The sequence below is a fragment of the Nomascus leucogenys genome, chromosome 17 (assembly GCF_006542625.1).
Source record: "Nomascus leucogenys isolate Asia chromosome 17, Asia_NLE_v1, whole genome shotgun sequence".
Taxonomy (NCBI): domain Eukaryota; kingdom Metazoa; phylum Chordata; class Mammalia; order Primates; family Hylobatidae; genus Nomascus; species Nomascus leucogenys.
This window is the reverse complement of record NC_044397.1, coordinates 11,795,969-11,812,481: the sequence shown is the minus strand read 5'-3', so window position 1 is coordinate 11,812,481 and position 16,513 is coordinate 11,795,969. Positions and strand designations below refer to the sequence as shown.

Genomic DNA, 16,513 nt, shown 5'->3' with positions numbered 1-16,513 from the left:
AGTGAAATTCCACTTAGACCTTTGTTGTGCTAAATTGAAATCCAGAGTTTGAATGTATAAATCACACCAAAATATTCTACAGGTAAAGTAAGCCTATTCTTAAAAGCATAAGCACTGATGGAAAACCAAACTATGTTCTCTCTTAAAGTTTCAAAAAAGGCACTTACGCAAATGTAATGACAGTGAAATCCAGCCAGTTCCATGGATCCCGAAGGAAAGTAAAATCTTCTAAACAGAATCCCCTTGCAATAATTTTTATAAGTGATTCAAAAGTATATATTCCTGTGAAGGTGTATCTGAAAACAAGCATCCAAAAAATTTGATAAAGTAACAGTGTTTTTTCATAGCATACCAATTCCTTATCACTCCATTAGTGGAATAGATAAATACTAAGAAAGAAAACTAAGCAGATGGATTTTATTTTCATACAAATGAAATGTAGCCCTAAATTTAAATTCAACTTCCTAACACAAAGAGTTGTTTCGTAAAGTGTCTTAAGAGTAGTGTGAGAAATACAGGGTATATGAAATCTATTTAGCCATTGTCTGAAATGTCTTGGTATTTATGTAAATACAGTCTCCTGAGAAATATTTAGTATGTTTACATGATGGAATAGCCAATCAATAATATTGCAGAAGCATGAAATGATTTTCTTTTAGGGAAAAAAATCTCAAGTTTAATGGTGCTCTAAGAATGAGAGGAAATTGACAAATTAGCATATCTTATTTTTGTTTTCTACAAGATAATTTAACTTGTTTGGAACAAGGACTTCTTTAAAATCAAAGTAAATATTTCTAGGGTTATAAGAAGTAAAAATTTAATTTAGAATAAAATTATTGTGATAATTCAGAAACTTAGGTGTTTCCAAAGTTTAAATCTTCTACTCAGAAATTGGGGTGTGAGCGTGGCATAAAATCACAAAAAAACTAGGGCGACTGAAAACCTGTGGGGCCTCCCATATTAACTTCAATACTTTAGAATTTTTTATATATAAAATTTATTATTTTCTTCAAGATGTCATTTTTCTTATTGGTTTCAGCCTGGAAGTGTCTAGGAAAGGAGACACTCTTGGAAATAGGTTGGTGCAAACATTACCTTCAATTGAAGGTAATGGCAAAAACCACAATTATGTTTACACCAACCTAATACTTCTGTAGTTGCTATGGGTCAGCAGCCGTATAGTAACAGGCATTACAAATAGGAAGTGTGGGCAGGTGAGCAGCTATGGTTAGAGTAGCCCAACTTCAGTTATCACAAATCTGGCCTCTGTGCTTCGAAGGTATCCCCAGAACAGAGAGATCATCAATATAGTTAGTAATGCTTCTGGTTTCTGAAAGCTCTACAAAAAGTTCCACTTCTGTTAGTTTAGTCTTCAGTCTACTGCATTTTCAAGTTCTACAACCCTGAAACTTTGGATTATTTTTCAATTTGTTGGTGACCACGCTTGGAACTATATTGGCCTGACATGAAGTGAATGTGCCTGATGGAAATGAAAACTGCGAGGTTCAATATTGTCTTCACATGCATTTGTAACTAACCCTTTTTGATTCTTGATTCAATGTATTTATCTGGAATTTAACTGGAACCAAGGTCTAACATATTGGCTCTTTTCTGCAACTGCTTTAACCACATTTGGTTTGGCTACTGTAGATTTTAAAGAAAAATGGGTAAATGTCCAAGAGTGGTGGTCTTCTGGTGAACACCAGGTACAGGCAAAAGAGAGTGATAATCAGTATAACGCCAGCAGGTCTGAGGGCCAATGAGCATTGTCCTTTTGCTGTGTAATTTTGTCTAGGAATGACTTTAATAAAATGCTCTTCAGTTTTATTTTAAGACTACTTTAAGACACAATTTCAAAATCCCAAATGTATATATGTTATTAAAAATGTAAGTTGAACTTACTCTACATTCTTTGTCCAATCAGGAGGGTTACTCATTGTCATAAACACACAGTTTGTCAAAATAGTGCACATAATTAGCATGCTGAATAATGTAGGTTATTGTTAAGGAACACACAAAATAAAGTCAAACTCCAAGTGTTATATTACAAAAAGCTAACATTGAAAAGCCCAAACTGCAGCTTAGCCAAAATTCAGGGATAAATGCATTGTGGGCAAGTCATCTAATCCCTTTAAATTTCAATTTCTTCATGTGTAAAATGTGGGTAATAATATCACCTTCACTGAGTATTTGTATAGATTAAATGAGGTAATGTATATAAAAGCATTATATCAGTATAAGGTGTTGTTTTTACAACTACTATTAAATCACTATATTCACCTCCCAGAGAACTTCAGTGGGAAGACTATTTTTGTGCTGCCTGGAGTTGCATAGTTTTTCAGCAGAAAGTATTGACTTGAGCTCATTCAGGCGAATAAACTAGTAAATTGTTGAGGAAGGCCACTTATCTGCAATATTGAAATTTCTTAAACACATCTTATCCAACGTAGTTCAATGCATGAAAACAATTTGTACTCAAAGTACAGCACGATGCTAATTGTTGGATTGCTCTATTTTGACTGAGTTTATACAAGTGCAGCAGCATTCGATAACATTAAAAGTGAATATTCTTGAAGGTTGGCACTTAACATGATGGGAATGTAATTAAAATTCAACATAGCAAAGTGATGTTGGCCAAGAGACTCAACCTCTCTGTGCCATTGCCTTGTATCTCTTCCTACTTCTCTACAATGGAGCTGATAATGTACTCATTTTATAATGTAACCATTTTTACATGCAGATTAAATGAGTTAATATATTGGAAATGCTTGGAACAGTCACGGCACATAAGTAAATATACTCTAAGTGGTAGCTAAAACAAATGAACAGACATAACATGATTATAAAACTGAAAGGGACCCTAAAAAATTAGTTTTATCACTATACTTTAAAAAATCATGGAAATAAGGCATTACTAAGCTCTAGAGGAATTAGATAAAGGTCCCAGGACTAGAATATAAGTTTCCTGCATTAAGATCCAATATTCTTTCCACTATAGTTTACTGCCAAAACAAAAATTTTCCATAATTGAAAAAGAAAGTTTTCATCAAATGACCACATGATGGCGCTAGGAATACAAACTGGGACAAGGAAACTTCCATAAGTGTAAAAACCCGATCATATGATTTCTATGTTTCAAATCTTTTCATTTTAGTAATAGCATATTTATACCCTTAAAGAAATTTCTTGATATTAAAATTAGAATGGCCTTTTAAATTTTAGAATCCTTTAAAAAAAGTAGTATGAGCTTATGATAATTATAATGGTATTTTAATATCTATTATTGTCAAAGCTATCAAACAAGATACAATCAGAAGTGAATTGTTTTGCTAAATTGATTAACAAATGAATTTAGTCGTGGAGTCCTTTTTAACACCAACGGGAATCATGAAACCAAATCCCTTAAGACCATTTGGAAATACATGCCAACTTCTCTCATTAACTTCCAGAGTCTTTACTAAGCAATCAGTTTTGCTTGGCAGCATCATAACTCATGACTTGAATTTGAAATTCAGCCAATATTCCAGTACTTCCTTCACAAAAATCATCAGGAAATTTCAAGAATTAACTAAGTTCTGGCCAAAGACTTCTGATATTCTCTGACAGTAAATATACTTAAAGGTTTATTCTAAGATACACTGAAGTGTTTTATATCATATCTATGGAAAAACTTGAGTCTGGAAGTAGATTTTTCTGTTATTATATCATTGCTCACTGCAAATTCTACACCATCACAAGCTTTGTATAAAGATGGTAGAGGTAAACATGGTTATCTTACTTTAGATTTGTAGGATTCAATACATATAAGTGTTTTTAGAAAGATAACAAAAGTACATAAATATATATTTATACATAATATATAAAATGTTAAAGATTGCATGTTTCAGTAATGTCTATGTGATTAATGAACTTTAAGAATGAGGCTAATATGACAAAGATGCAAAATGAGAGTGATGAAAACTAGAATATGGACTTTTCCCAACTTAATTTGATATTTAGCTATAAAGTGCTTACAGATTATGTACAAATAGTTAATAGTAATCATTGAAAAAGGATATGAATGTACCAAAATCTTAATAGCTATTTTCCTAAGAGGATTGAAGGGAGTTAAAATGTACAGGGCAGAGGTGGCACTGAACCGGAAGATGGCCTTCCCTTTATTCAATACTATAAAAGTCTGTAAGACAGGAACACAACATAGAAGTATGAAAGTATAAACCACTTAAACTCTGTTATCTACTTTCTGTTACTTGTCATAATAAATTATTCTAAAGTTTAATGGGAAACCAGCACAATCACAATTTCTAATGTGCACCATGAAAACAAACTGTCACTGGATCTCTTCTTAATTAGAGAGGAAATCCAATGATACCACTTACCTTTTACCTAATACTTACCCTCAATTTTATTGTACATAAGACAATTAGCCAAGAGAAGTCATTTATTTTCTTGATATTTTAAGTGTCTGAGTTAAATGAAAGTCTTAAATGGGTGCACATTTCATTTCATTCCAAAAAACTTAAGGCACTACATGCTTTTTATAGTGATTTCAGCTTTTCCAATTCAAATATCTTGAAAATTAATCCTGTGGAACGCAAAATCATTCAATAGAACTGATACTATTTTTGAAATAAAGATTGTTTTTACCATCTGTCCTCATAAAATAAACATTATCACTCTCTTCGTAATAGAAAATAAAAACAGCCACCATCAAACCCACTCTTGGGTTAGATGGATGTAATCCAATAATTGATTTCTGGAGGCCAAGATCCCTGGAGAGTACCCATTGACCAGGAGTGCTAAATTCTGTACTGGGATTTCTGAGTTAGCTGACTTCCTATCTTATGCAGTGCTTTCTTATCACAGAAGAAAAGCTCAAAGCCCCTGAAGAATCCAGGATCCATGAATGTGAATGAAATTCCTTCCAAAAATTAGACTTATTTGGGATCAATTGGCAGTGGGCAGACAAAACATTAAAGAAGCAACATGCAAGGGTGTAAAAAGGACTCTGACTCAGTGTTTTCCAAGGTGCTTACTTATATTTAGACAGAGCCAGGGAGAAAGCCTTTATCTCTGTGAAGAACATATTTGGGGAAGGAAATTTTAAGCTTCTTCATTTTAAATTCACCCATTCTTCAAAAGCTCTCTTTTCTAAGCCTTAGGATGCATATCTGCACAGATCATGTTATGATATAGCAAGCATAAACTTTATGTTTATTTTCTACTAAGAATCTTTGTATAGTCTTAGCTCATTAACAGATTTCCCCTATACTTGCAGGATTTTCTAAATTCAAGTAAAGCAAACCCACACCCCTACCCACTAAATATTTATGGAGTTGATTTTTGAAAATTAAGCACTTTCTATCTGGTATGGGTAGAAGTGTCCTAAACTGGCTGTGAAAGTATGGTCCCCCAACTGGTGCTAGTTAAGTATAGATATGGAGAGTCCATGTTTAGAAATTTGTAAGGCAATTTGACCAATTAATGTTGTGTCTGTTTATTCTAATAATAAAAAAGTAGGAGGATGTTGTTGTGGGCCTGTTTTTCATTTCAGTTTTCTAGAATTTAATTTTTACTTCATTTTATAGAAGAATAGAGACCTTACATCCTCAGCAGAGTTTGAGAAGCACTGCTCCAAGTCTTACCTCCGCCTGCATTCCCTCTATCATCTTAGAAGGAGTATGAGTCCAGAAAACAGATAGAACTTTACCACAAAGCCCATTTGAAGGAAGGGAGAATTTCACCTGTCCTTAGTAGAAGAACAATCACCTGTGCCAACAATAGTTAGCCCTCTTTTTCTCTGATTCATTGAGGGATTCTGTCCCTGAATGACATTGTGAGATCATCATAAATCTGAACAGACTTGTGCAATGCAAATGCCTTTGCTGTGGGGAATGTGAGCATGTAATGACACAGAAAGGCCCAAAGTGAGCTAGCTCAGGAATAAATATGGTCCACCTTTCAAACATACTGCATATACTTCCTTTCCCCCAAAATATGCTGAGTAAAATCTGATAGAAATATCAGGGGCTCAGATGGCCGGGCGCAGTGGCTCACGTCTGTAATCCCAGGACTTTGGGAGGCCAAAGTGGGCAGATCACCTGAGGTCAGGAGTTTGAGACCAGCCTGGCCAGGTGAAACCCCATCTCTACTAAAAACACACAAAAAAGTTAGCTGGGCCTGGTGGCGGGTGCCTGTAATCCCAGCTGCTTGGGAGGCTGAGGCAGGAGAACAGGAGAATCGCTTGAACCCAGGAGGCAAAGGTTGCAGTGAGCCAAGGTCACGCCACTGCACTCCAGCCTGGGCGATGAGAGCGAAACGCCATCTGAAGAAAGGAAAAAGAAATATTAGGGGCTGAGGTAGGAGAACCAGTAAAAATATAACACAGAATATATATATTTTAAAATAAGAATCTCTCCATTTCAAATAATATTAAAAGCTAATTTTGAAACAAATACTAGTGATACAAAGAGATGATGAGAAAGAAATGACAATCCATAGATGGCCTAAATCGGGCTGGAGTGTGAGGATAATCAAGATGGTACTGTTTGTACCTCCATGGATAAGGAAAATAACTAGGCTCATCCTAAGGAGACAGGACCATACTTAGAAAACACCTGTGTTGCTGGCTCCTTGGCTGCTGTTCAGCCCAAACCATGACCAGAGGTAATAAATGACCAAAACAGAAAAGACAGACAAGGAGTGGTAAAGTAAAAGGCGAAGCTAGAGATCTAAAAGAAGGTAGGGGAAATATTTCTGCCCTGAGTACTAAAAAGTAAAAGAGGCAAGATTCAGAAACCAAACACAAGAGGGTCCAAAAAGGGAGTCTGCCTAGAAGTAAAAAGAGCAGAGGATTCTAGACAAAAATCAGGGAAAGGTGGGGACAGAGAGAAATCTGTTAAAGGACACAAAATTACAGCTAGATAGAAGGAACACATTCTACCTTTCCACACCACTGTAGGATGACTATAGTTAACAATAATTCATTATATAGTTTCAAATAGCTAGAAGGAAGATATTGAATGTTCCCAACACAAAAAATGATAAATGTTTGAGATGATGGATATGTTAATTACTCTGATCTGATCACTATACATCATATGTATTGAAACCACTATATGCCTCATAAATATGTACCATTTATGTGTCAATTTAAAAAATAAGATAAAAGGAGGTATAAAGGGCTGAAACTCAGTATGGTGAGTTTAATGAAACCAGAGCACTCCTAATGTTTATATGTGATTCTAAATCTAAAAGTCCTTTGACATAGAGAAAATTAATACTTCGACACAAAAGTTAAAAACAAATGGGCATAATTATCAATTGTTCAAGCCTTAGATGAAAACATTTACTGATTTTACAATGTATTCCCTTTATGCATTTAAAAAATTTAAAGAATGTGTAGAAGATTAGTTTGTAACAAGATTTATACGTGCAATGGAAAATACTTGCAAGTTGAATTTATAAATGGAATTGGTAAGGTTTTACTGAACAACAGTATTTGTTTTGCTTTAATTTTTCATAAGACATACTGTTGTGCAAGACATCCTTGCTACCCAGGAAGCTAACAATAAGGCCAACATTAAAGGACCATTTTTCATAGGATTTCTTCTGTGAGAACTCCATTTTTCTCAGATTGAAACATACATGCTTATGTGCAAACTTCATAGATGTAGCTTTAAGGTGTTGATGGATTTTAAACAGCCTTCAAAACAAATTTTGAAGCATGGCATTGTAACTGAGGTAGCAGCTAGATTTTATATATGAAAAATCACTTTACAGACTTATTTGCAGGAATGTAACAGTCATACAATAGGGGTTGTTCTAGCTTGTCATTTATGTCTTCATATACAGGTACCAAATTTATTGAGCATATATACAGTAAGTTGTTAATTATGTATAAGCATTGCAGACATTCGGAAATGAGCGGAGACCTACTTTAGGTCCAATTGTTAATTTCAATTGATTTCAATTCAAAATACATATATTAACTGTTTAGTACAATATTTGCAATGCTCTGTGCTACAGTCTAAAGAGAAAACAAAGATACGTGGTTATGACACCAAGACTTTTATAAACTAGGAGATGCTCAACTATTTGTCTTAATAGAATATAGAAGAATTGGTGAAGGTTTACCTTGACCAGCACTTTCCAAAAGAAATATAATGTAAGCTACAAATCTGAGCTACAGGTATGATATTTCCTGAGAGCCACATTAAAAGAAAAACAAAGCAGGTGAAATTAATTTTAACAGTGTTTTCTTTAACCCAACATATCTGAATTATTATCATTTGGGAATGAAATTGATATAAAAAATTTTTGAGATATTATGTGTATTTTTATACTAAGTCTTAGATCTTTGAAATCTGGAGTTACACTTACATATTTCAAGTATTCAATAGCTACACAAGGCTAATTAATCTCTGCTGTGTTGGGCAGCACAGACCTAAACTTAAACCATCCATTGTTCAGCAAGCTCATACCTTCTTCAGCAATCCTTGCCATGTAAAAATCATTTCTGGTTTTAAAGAAAAAGCAAGAAGGAAGTTATATAGAAAAATTAGTAATAACCTTGGTAATTAACAGTTTAATAATCTGTGAAGCAACATTATGAAAATATAAGTATGATTTGTTTTATCTTAAGAGTGCAAACTCTGAAATTAGATTTCTGGTTCAAAAACTAACTTTGCTGCCTTCTAGCAGTGTGATCCGAAACAGGTTTCTTAACTTTCTGTGACTCAGTTACCTCACTTGAAAACAGAATAAATGTACTTAGCTCACAGAGGTGATGTGATTTCCAATTTAGTCGGTCAGATTTTGATACCTAGTTTTTATACTTTAAATAAGTAATCCAGATGATTCTGTCATAGCAGCACTGTTAACCTGTTTTGGTTACCTAATGGTTATAAAAAATCACAAGCCATTGCCCAAATTATCAATGATTATGTCGTACATGTGGATTGAAATCTTGCCCCTTGATCTAACTGAATAGTTACCAAGAAAATAATTATATTATAATGATTTGGTAGAAATTGCTATTTATGAAACTATATTTGTTATTATCTAGTAATCTTTTTTTGTTTCTGGGCTTATAGAAAGTGATTTGTTTACAATTTTTTCCCAGGATGGACACTGAATTTAACAAGCCATGGTTTTCCAGTTTCTTTTTCTCATTTAAATATAGCCATTACCTTAACATTTATTTCAATCTAGGGGCCATATTCTTTAAAGTACATTGTTTAAATGTAAGCTCTAACTTTGTGTTTCATCTAAACATTATTGAAACATTGCCAAATAACAGGACTGACTCCGAATTTATTGCACTTTCCTACTCTTAAAGTAAATCTACTGGCAAAGACAAGAAATAACACAGGAAGGTGAGCTATGATGATGAACAATACACAAAATGTAGAATGTACTACTGGTTGGTTATATTTATCCTTTAGGCCTAGCGCGGTGGCTCATGCCTGTAATCCCAGCACTTTGGGAGGCAGAGACGGGCAGATCACGAGGTCTGGAGATCGAGACCATCTTGGCTAACATGGTGAAACCCCGTTTCTACTAAAAATACAAAAAATTAGCCAGGCGTGGTGGTGGGCGCCTGTAGTCCCAGCTACTCGGGAGGCTGAGGCAGGAGAATGGCGTGAACCCAGGAGGCGGAGCTTGCAGTGAGCTGAGATCGCGCCACTGCACTCCAACCTGGGGGACACAGCGAGACTCCGTCTCAAAAAAAAAAAAAAAAAAAAAATTTATCCTTTAGCTTCAAAGTTTAAAACAGGTAATTTCTGGCCGGGCGCAGTGGCTCATGCCTGTAATCCCAGCACTTTGGGAGGCCGAGGTGGGCAGATCACAAGATCAGGAGATTGAGACCATCCTGGCTAACACGGTGAAACCCCATCTCTACTAAAAATACAAAAATAATTAGCCAGGTGCAGTGGCGGGCACCTGTAGTCCCAGCTACTCGGGAGGCTGAGGCCAGAGAATGGCATGAACCTGGGAGGCCGATCTTGCAGTGAGCCGAGATCGCGCCACTGCACTCCAGCCTGGGCGACAGAGAGAGACTCCATCTCAGAAAAACAAAACAAAACAGGCAATTTCCAACTTGTACATGAGCTGTGCTCCAAAAATGCATTTGGAAGTCAATTGTTTGGAAATGTGAACATATATTCTCACAGATACACATGTATTTCTAGACCCACAAGCCTATCAAACTGTTAATGAAGTACAATTCCGAATTAATGGCACTGCGAAACTTTATCACTATGTGTAAGAAAGTGTTACTCTGAAAATGGCAGAGTTCTCTCCTTGAAATAGCCTGGAAGTCAGACCAGGAAAATTATCTGGCTCTAGCTCCTACCCAGAAGGGCTATTAAGTTTTTCATAGCTCTAAGCTGCTGGCTCGGGAAGAGGTTCCAGCATGAAGGGGCAGAATTAGAGCCACGTTGCAAGAGGAGAGATGCTTCAAAGTTTTGGGTGTGAAGAGCAGCATAGATGGTCAGGAGATTCCATTAGTATAATACATATCTCTGGGGACATTTCTTATGCTGGGCCAATTCCATGGTATATATTTTTTTTTCCCAAGGACTTTAAATGGTCTCACCTACTTCCCTTCTCATTTATCATAGCCTGTGAGTTCAAGCCAAGATTTTCTTCCTTTTCTGGCTCACTGGGGGATGAAAAGTTTTCTTGCAGGCTTTCTACCTGACTCTGAAAAGAGCATGCCACATTTAATATTTTTTCATCTCCTAGTCTCATTCAATTTTTTCCTTTCAACAAGGGATAATCAGACTAAACACCAATCTGTGTCACTTGCCTACCCGTCGGCCACCAAGCTTTAATATATAGCCTTCACTTAATGACAGATGTGGTCCTTAAGCCACAGATTACAAACTAAAATGCCCACAGAGGCTAAGTGACAGTAGGTACCTGCCAGTTTTAGGCATATAAGTCAGTGATGCCTGAACTGATATTTCAAGAGGAATCCTTAGATGTATAATTTTATGTGTGTGTGAAAGATTTTCTGATTTATAAATGCCAGAAAATAATTCAAAATTATAAATAATTTTGTTAGTTTAACAAAACATGTCTGTGGACTCCATGCCTCATAGTCAGTTTTTAAACATCGTTGCCATAAGCTCACACAAAAGAGAAGAATTTGTACCTAGAGAAGAGTCTGTAAAATTGCTTGTTCCTATGCTTTAGCTGGGTGGGGTGGAGGAGGGTTGGGGCCAGTGGAGGAGATAACTCTGCAGAAGGTACCTCCCTAGAAAGTGCCTAGGTAGGCTTTTGTCAGCCAAGGCTGCAGAGCTCTCGACCTCTTCTCCAGCAGGGAGAAGAAACTATAACCATAAGGAAAAAGAATAAAATCTGGAGCTGAAACATTTTTCAGCCCTATATCATCAGAATGTACGTACCATGGGTCTGCTATACTATTATATGGTCAGTTAATTTTTCTTTGACTGGAAAGAACACTTTTGAGCCCAGCTTGATTACAAGCTTGCTGTGTGAGAACTATGAGCAAACTATTCCCCTCAATTTCTCCATCTCAATGGAGAAGATTATACTAATACCAATCTCAGGATTGTTTTGAGGATGAAGTGAAATAAAACATGCCAATGCCCTTAGTGAATTCTACAGTGTCAATAAAAATATAAGGATTAAAATATTTAAAATGTGTCTCTGTATTCTAACTCTTTTTTTTTTTTTTTGAGACAGAGTCTCGCTCTGTCACCCAGGCACCCAGGCTGGAGTGCAGTGGCGCGATCTCGGTTCACTGCAAGCTCTGCCTCCCGGGGTCACGCCATTCTCCTGCCTCAGCCTCTCTGAGTAGCTGGGACTACAGGCGCCCGCCACCACGCCCGGCTAATTTTTTGCATTTTTAGTAGAGACGGGGTTTCACCGCGGTCTCGATCTCCTGACCTCGTGATCCACCCGTCTCGGCCTCCCAAAGTGCTGGGATTACAAGCGTGAGCCACCGCGCCCGGCCTCTAACTCTTAAATATACTCATATAAGAACATTTCTGTTTCTCCAAGCATGGCCAATTTTAGTATTGGAATTTTCAGGTTCAATATCTTTCTTCTCAAACTTCCTATCTAAGAAAAGGAGGCCATCAGCTTCCTTCTGTCTGACACCTAAACACCTCCAAAACCAATTCTGATTCTATCCATTATTCTCCATCTCCATTGTCAAAATGCTGGATCAAGTATAAAACTCCTAAATTTCTCCATAGAGAAGATGAGTGATTTTTAACAATGTAAAGTGGGCCGGGTGCCGTGGCTCACACCTGTAATCCCAGCACTTTGGGAGGCCGAAGCAGGTGGATCACAAGGTCAGGAGATCAAGAGCATCCTGGCTAACACAGTGAAACCCCATCTCTACTAAAAACACAAAAAATCAGCCGGGCATGATGGCGGGCGCCCGTGGTCCCAGCTACTCGGGAGGCTGAGGCAGGAGAATGGCGTGAACCCAGGAGGCGGAGCTTGCAGTGAGCGGAGATCGCGCCACTGCACTTCAGCCTGGGCAAGAAAGCAAGACTCTGCCTCAAAAAAAAAAAAAAAAAAAAAGTGAAGTGGACCATGTTACTCCTGTACTCAAATACTTGTTGGGAATTCATTTTGCTTTGAAGATAACCTTCAAACTCTTTAAGATGTACTGAAAGATCCCCTTTATCTAGCCCCAGGCCTACCTCCCCAACCTCACCTTATTCTCTTTTTACCTATTATAGGTCAGCTTGATTATTTGTCTTATTCTATGCTATTCTCTTTCCTTGGAAGATTCTCCTCTCCCTCCTCCTTTTTAACCTACAGATCCCAATTTAAATGCCATTTCCTTATAGAGGCACACAATTTAAATTTCCCGAATTGATCCTCTTTGAAAATAGGTGCTTATCACCCTACTGGAATTTAGTGGGAAAAAAAAATTTCTAATTATTTTAGAAGCTAATCTAGATCACTGAGTGTCTAAGATTTTCGTTTTTACAAAGGCAGGAAATGGCCAAGTGGTGAAATGACCAGTAAGGGTTTAGGAAATACTGCCAGCCTGGGAGACAAGAATCACATCTTGCAAAATGGCATAAGTGGGAAACAGGTAGAACAGCTATGGGCTTATTTAGATTCTATCACTGACTTCTCTTTTTTCCACTGCTGTGATTAGTGCTATGACTGCAAATCCAAACTAACATGGCAATGGGCCATGAAACTCACTGGTCTAGTTTTAAAACTAGTCTCTGCTACTTAATAGTTTTGTGATCTTAGGCAAGTTATTTAACTTCAGTTTTATTATTTTTAAATAAAGACGAGCTATCTTGAAAGAATCTGTGGATGAAAAAAGAACAGTAATTGTACTGATATGTATAGCATGTAGAGTATATAGCTTTTTTTTTTTTTTTTTTTTTTTTCCTGCTTAGGACACCTAACACTTCCTCTTCTCTTCCTTTTGGAGTAAACCTCTGCCCCACTGTCTTCCCGTGTGGCTTGGTGGAGCTGACCCACCCCTTGGCAACACAGGTTAGTATGTGACAAAGACCATCCCATACCAAGGAGACCATCACATACCACTGGCCAAAGCGAGTGGTTCAGAGGAGGCCATGTGACCTAGTTAGACTCAATTCTAGGACAACTGCTACAGCTTTTGAAGAAAACCTGAGCCTTTTTTCTTTCTTCTTTCTTGTTTTAATGAGCAGAAGATAGTAGTTACAAGGCTGTAGGATGTTACTTTAGCACCACTGGTGGCTATTTCTGCCATCTTGTAAAAGAGCCAGCCTGCAATTGAAGCCAGCATAGGTGACAGCAGAGCCAACCGTGGAAAAGGACTACCCTCATGACATCGTTTGAGGTACTGGGTATTTTGATATTAAAACCAGATTCACTAGACACATTTCCTTTATTTTTCCCCAAAAGTTGTTTCTGTTGGGTTTTGGAAACTTTCAGTTGAAGGATCTCCTACTGATATGGCAGATACTCTAAAAATGCCAAGCATCATTTTATTGATCAACATCACCATCTTGGGACTGTTTCTGAGACAGAGACAGGGAGGTGACAAAGGAAAAAGAAGCACACGGAAGAAATAGTGCATAGGGAGGAGAAAGATTGGGAAGTTAACTACAGGGTCCTGGATGTAAGGGAAAGTCTGGGTGACTTGTGGTTTTATAGGAGCTGATGATAAGCAAAGAACAGCTACACACTGGGGACTGCCAATATGACAATTCGTGAAATTATAAGCTTTTAATAATCATCCTCTTTTCTGATTTCCCATTAATTACTTTTGCAAGAAAAACTCCATAATCCCAATTAAAAACAAAACAAACTCTCTCCACCCAATATAACAACTAAAAACTCCTGTGGCAGTGATAGACCAAACATGAATTTGAAATCACAGATTCATATATGACTTCTCATGGAGCCCAACATAAAGAGAGTGTGCATCTTTTTAGGACAGTTGATAGCAAGAGAGAATAAGTTACTTTTAAATGATCCATAAGACTTTTTAAAAATGAATACATTTCTGCACTCCATAATTAACAAACATCCACTTTTACTACAGATCTAAAATATCTCATTCTATTTCCAGTAAACTGTCACATTGTTAAAATGATATTTTCTTCCATGGTAATAATGAGTCATATGTAATTTTAACAAGAACATGAGAAGGAAGACATTTTCTGTAATAAAGAGTGGGTAAAGAATTTGAATGTAGGGCCAAATGGTACAAAATCAGCCCAAGCTATGAAAGGAAACTGTGAAAAAAAGTCCCATGAGGGAAAAAAAGGTGTGTTCACAAGCTAAAGTGTGCCTTGCTACACAGCTAAAGTAAATAAACAAACAAAGGGAAATCAATCTGGAATCACTTTCTAAAGACCACTGAGTCAGAGCTAACACGATATGAAAAATACTGTCACCATATTATGATAGCGTTTTTTTCCCCTGAGTTTTTAACCTGGAACTCTGAAGGCTTAAAACATCTAAGGATCTAAAAACCTTCTAATGCTTCTATGCATCAGGAATGTTCATGAGATGGTTGCTACTATTTCTTTAGTTACTACTACAATATTACTGAACATGGATTAAACTACTTTAACAATTTTAGTAGAATATTTGAACATTACATAATTTGCCCATCTTAAACTGGGACAAAGAGGATAAAAATATGTGGGCATATGCCATTGGAAAATATACTCTCAGCAGTGACATTTTTATAAGCTCACTGACATTGCCTTCGTAAAAGATTACAGAGAGCTTCAGTGTGGTGGTTGTGTTTTTTCTATTCACGTAAATTCCTTGCATGTACACTACTGCACTTTAACATAAAATATAACATAAGGAATGGATTCTGCAAATATTTTTACTATTGGCTTGTTTTGTCTATTCCATATAGTTGAGAAAGAAACCAGAGTCTTTATATACCGATGCAAATGACACATTAACTATTGTACTAGAGTCCAACTTTACGGAAATCACTAGTCTAACTGCATATTCCATTTCACTCAGGCAAATCTAATCCACAGCCCCAATATCAGCATTAGTGGAAAATCTCATCCTAATAAACATTTTCCCTGCTGACATTTCCACTATTCGACCATTTAGCTGTGTCAAGAGTACTGTGTATGTGTACTGTGTTGTTTTAATGAAGATCACCCAGCCAATCTCAGATAACCCAGTCACTAAAATAAAATTAGTCATTGAATATTGAAATAAATATTCATTATTTTTAAAAGTTTCAGATTTTGCTAAGCATTCCAACTTTAGTCAGAGCAAATTAATTCAGTTTAAGAATATTTTTCAATACCGAAATAATCCAATTAGTAAAGAAAATTAAAGGCAGAAAAAAGTGTACAGGCAACTTATAAAAGTCTTAAGACATAAAAATGCAGAAGAAGGAAATTTCAAACACATAACTCAATCATGTGTTCTAAGCACACCATGTTAGTTTTTAAGGATTTCAGCCCTGCAAAAAGCTTCATGTGCATTGCTGTTGAATGACTTACATTTGAAGATTTGCTTGGTGTCAGCTCAATGTAAAAGCCATGAGTATACCTTACCTTGGGGAAAACTCTTTCCTGATAACAATATTTCTCTTATCAGGTTGTTCTACTTGCACACTGTGATTTGCTCCAAAATGCCAAAATGCTTTTCTTTCCTCATACCATGTGCATTTGAAGATAAGAACAGATGTTAAGAGCAAGTTTAGACGTGAGCCTAACAAAGTTTATAAGGGTTTCCTCGACACAAGAATCTGGCTGTCACTTCATCAGAGTTGGCCTTTCACCCTCAGTTTTAAGATGTTTCTTCTGAGTATTTTGAAAATGTTTGCACAATTTTATTTTACATCTGTCTTTATATCCTTTGCTATATATAATTCATTATAAACCAATTATGGACCATTTTGTTTAGGGACATCCCCTCAAGACAATCACTTTTATCAGTCTGAAAGCTCTTTAATTAAAAAAAAAAAAAGATTGATTGGATGTTCTGGTTTCCAGATGAAGAATGTCTACCTTTGTCAACATGCATTAGT

The 16,513-nt window shown here is 36.4% G+C and overlaps 1 protein-coding gene across 6 annotated transcripts in view; it reads right to left on the bottom strand.

The window, feature by feature from the left end:
- The window catches only part of SCN1A (sodium voltage-gated channel alpha subunit 1), a 137,901-nt gene that overhangs the window by 66,607 nt on the left and 54,781 nt on the right, over positions 1-16,513 (bottom strand). For all 6 annotated transcript variants that reach the window (XM_030795755.1, XM_012496538.2, XM_030795756.1 and 3 more), the window contains exons 3-5: positions 4,059-4,177; positions 1,903-1,992; positions 168-296 (exon numbers count right to left, since the gene is read on the bottom strand). In XM_030795755.1, the coding sequence (XP_030651615.1) occupies positions 168-296; positions 1,903-1,992; positions 4,059-4,177 (338 nt within the window). The remainder of the gene's footprint in view (positions 1-167; positions 297-1,902; positions 1,993-4,058; positions 4,178-16,513) is intronic.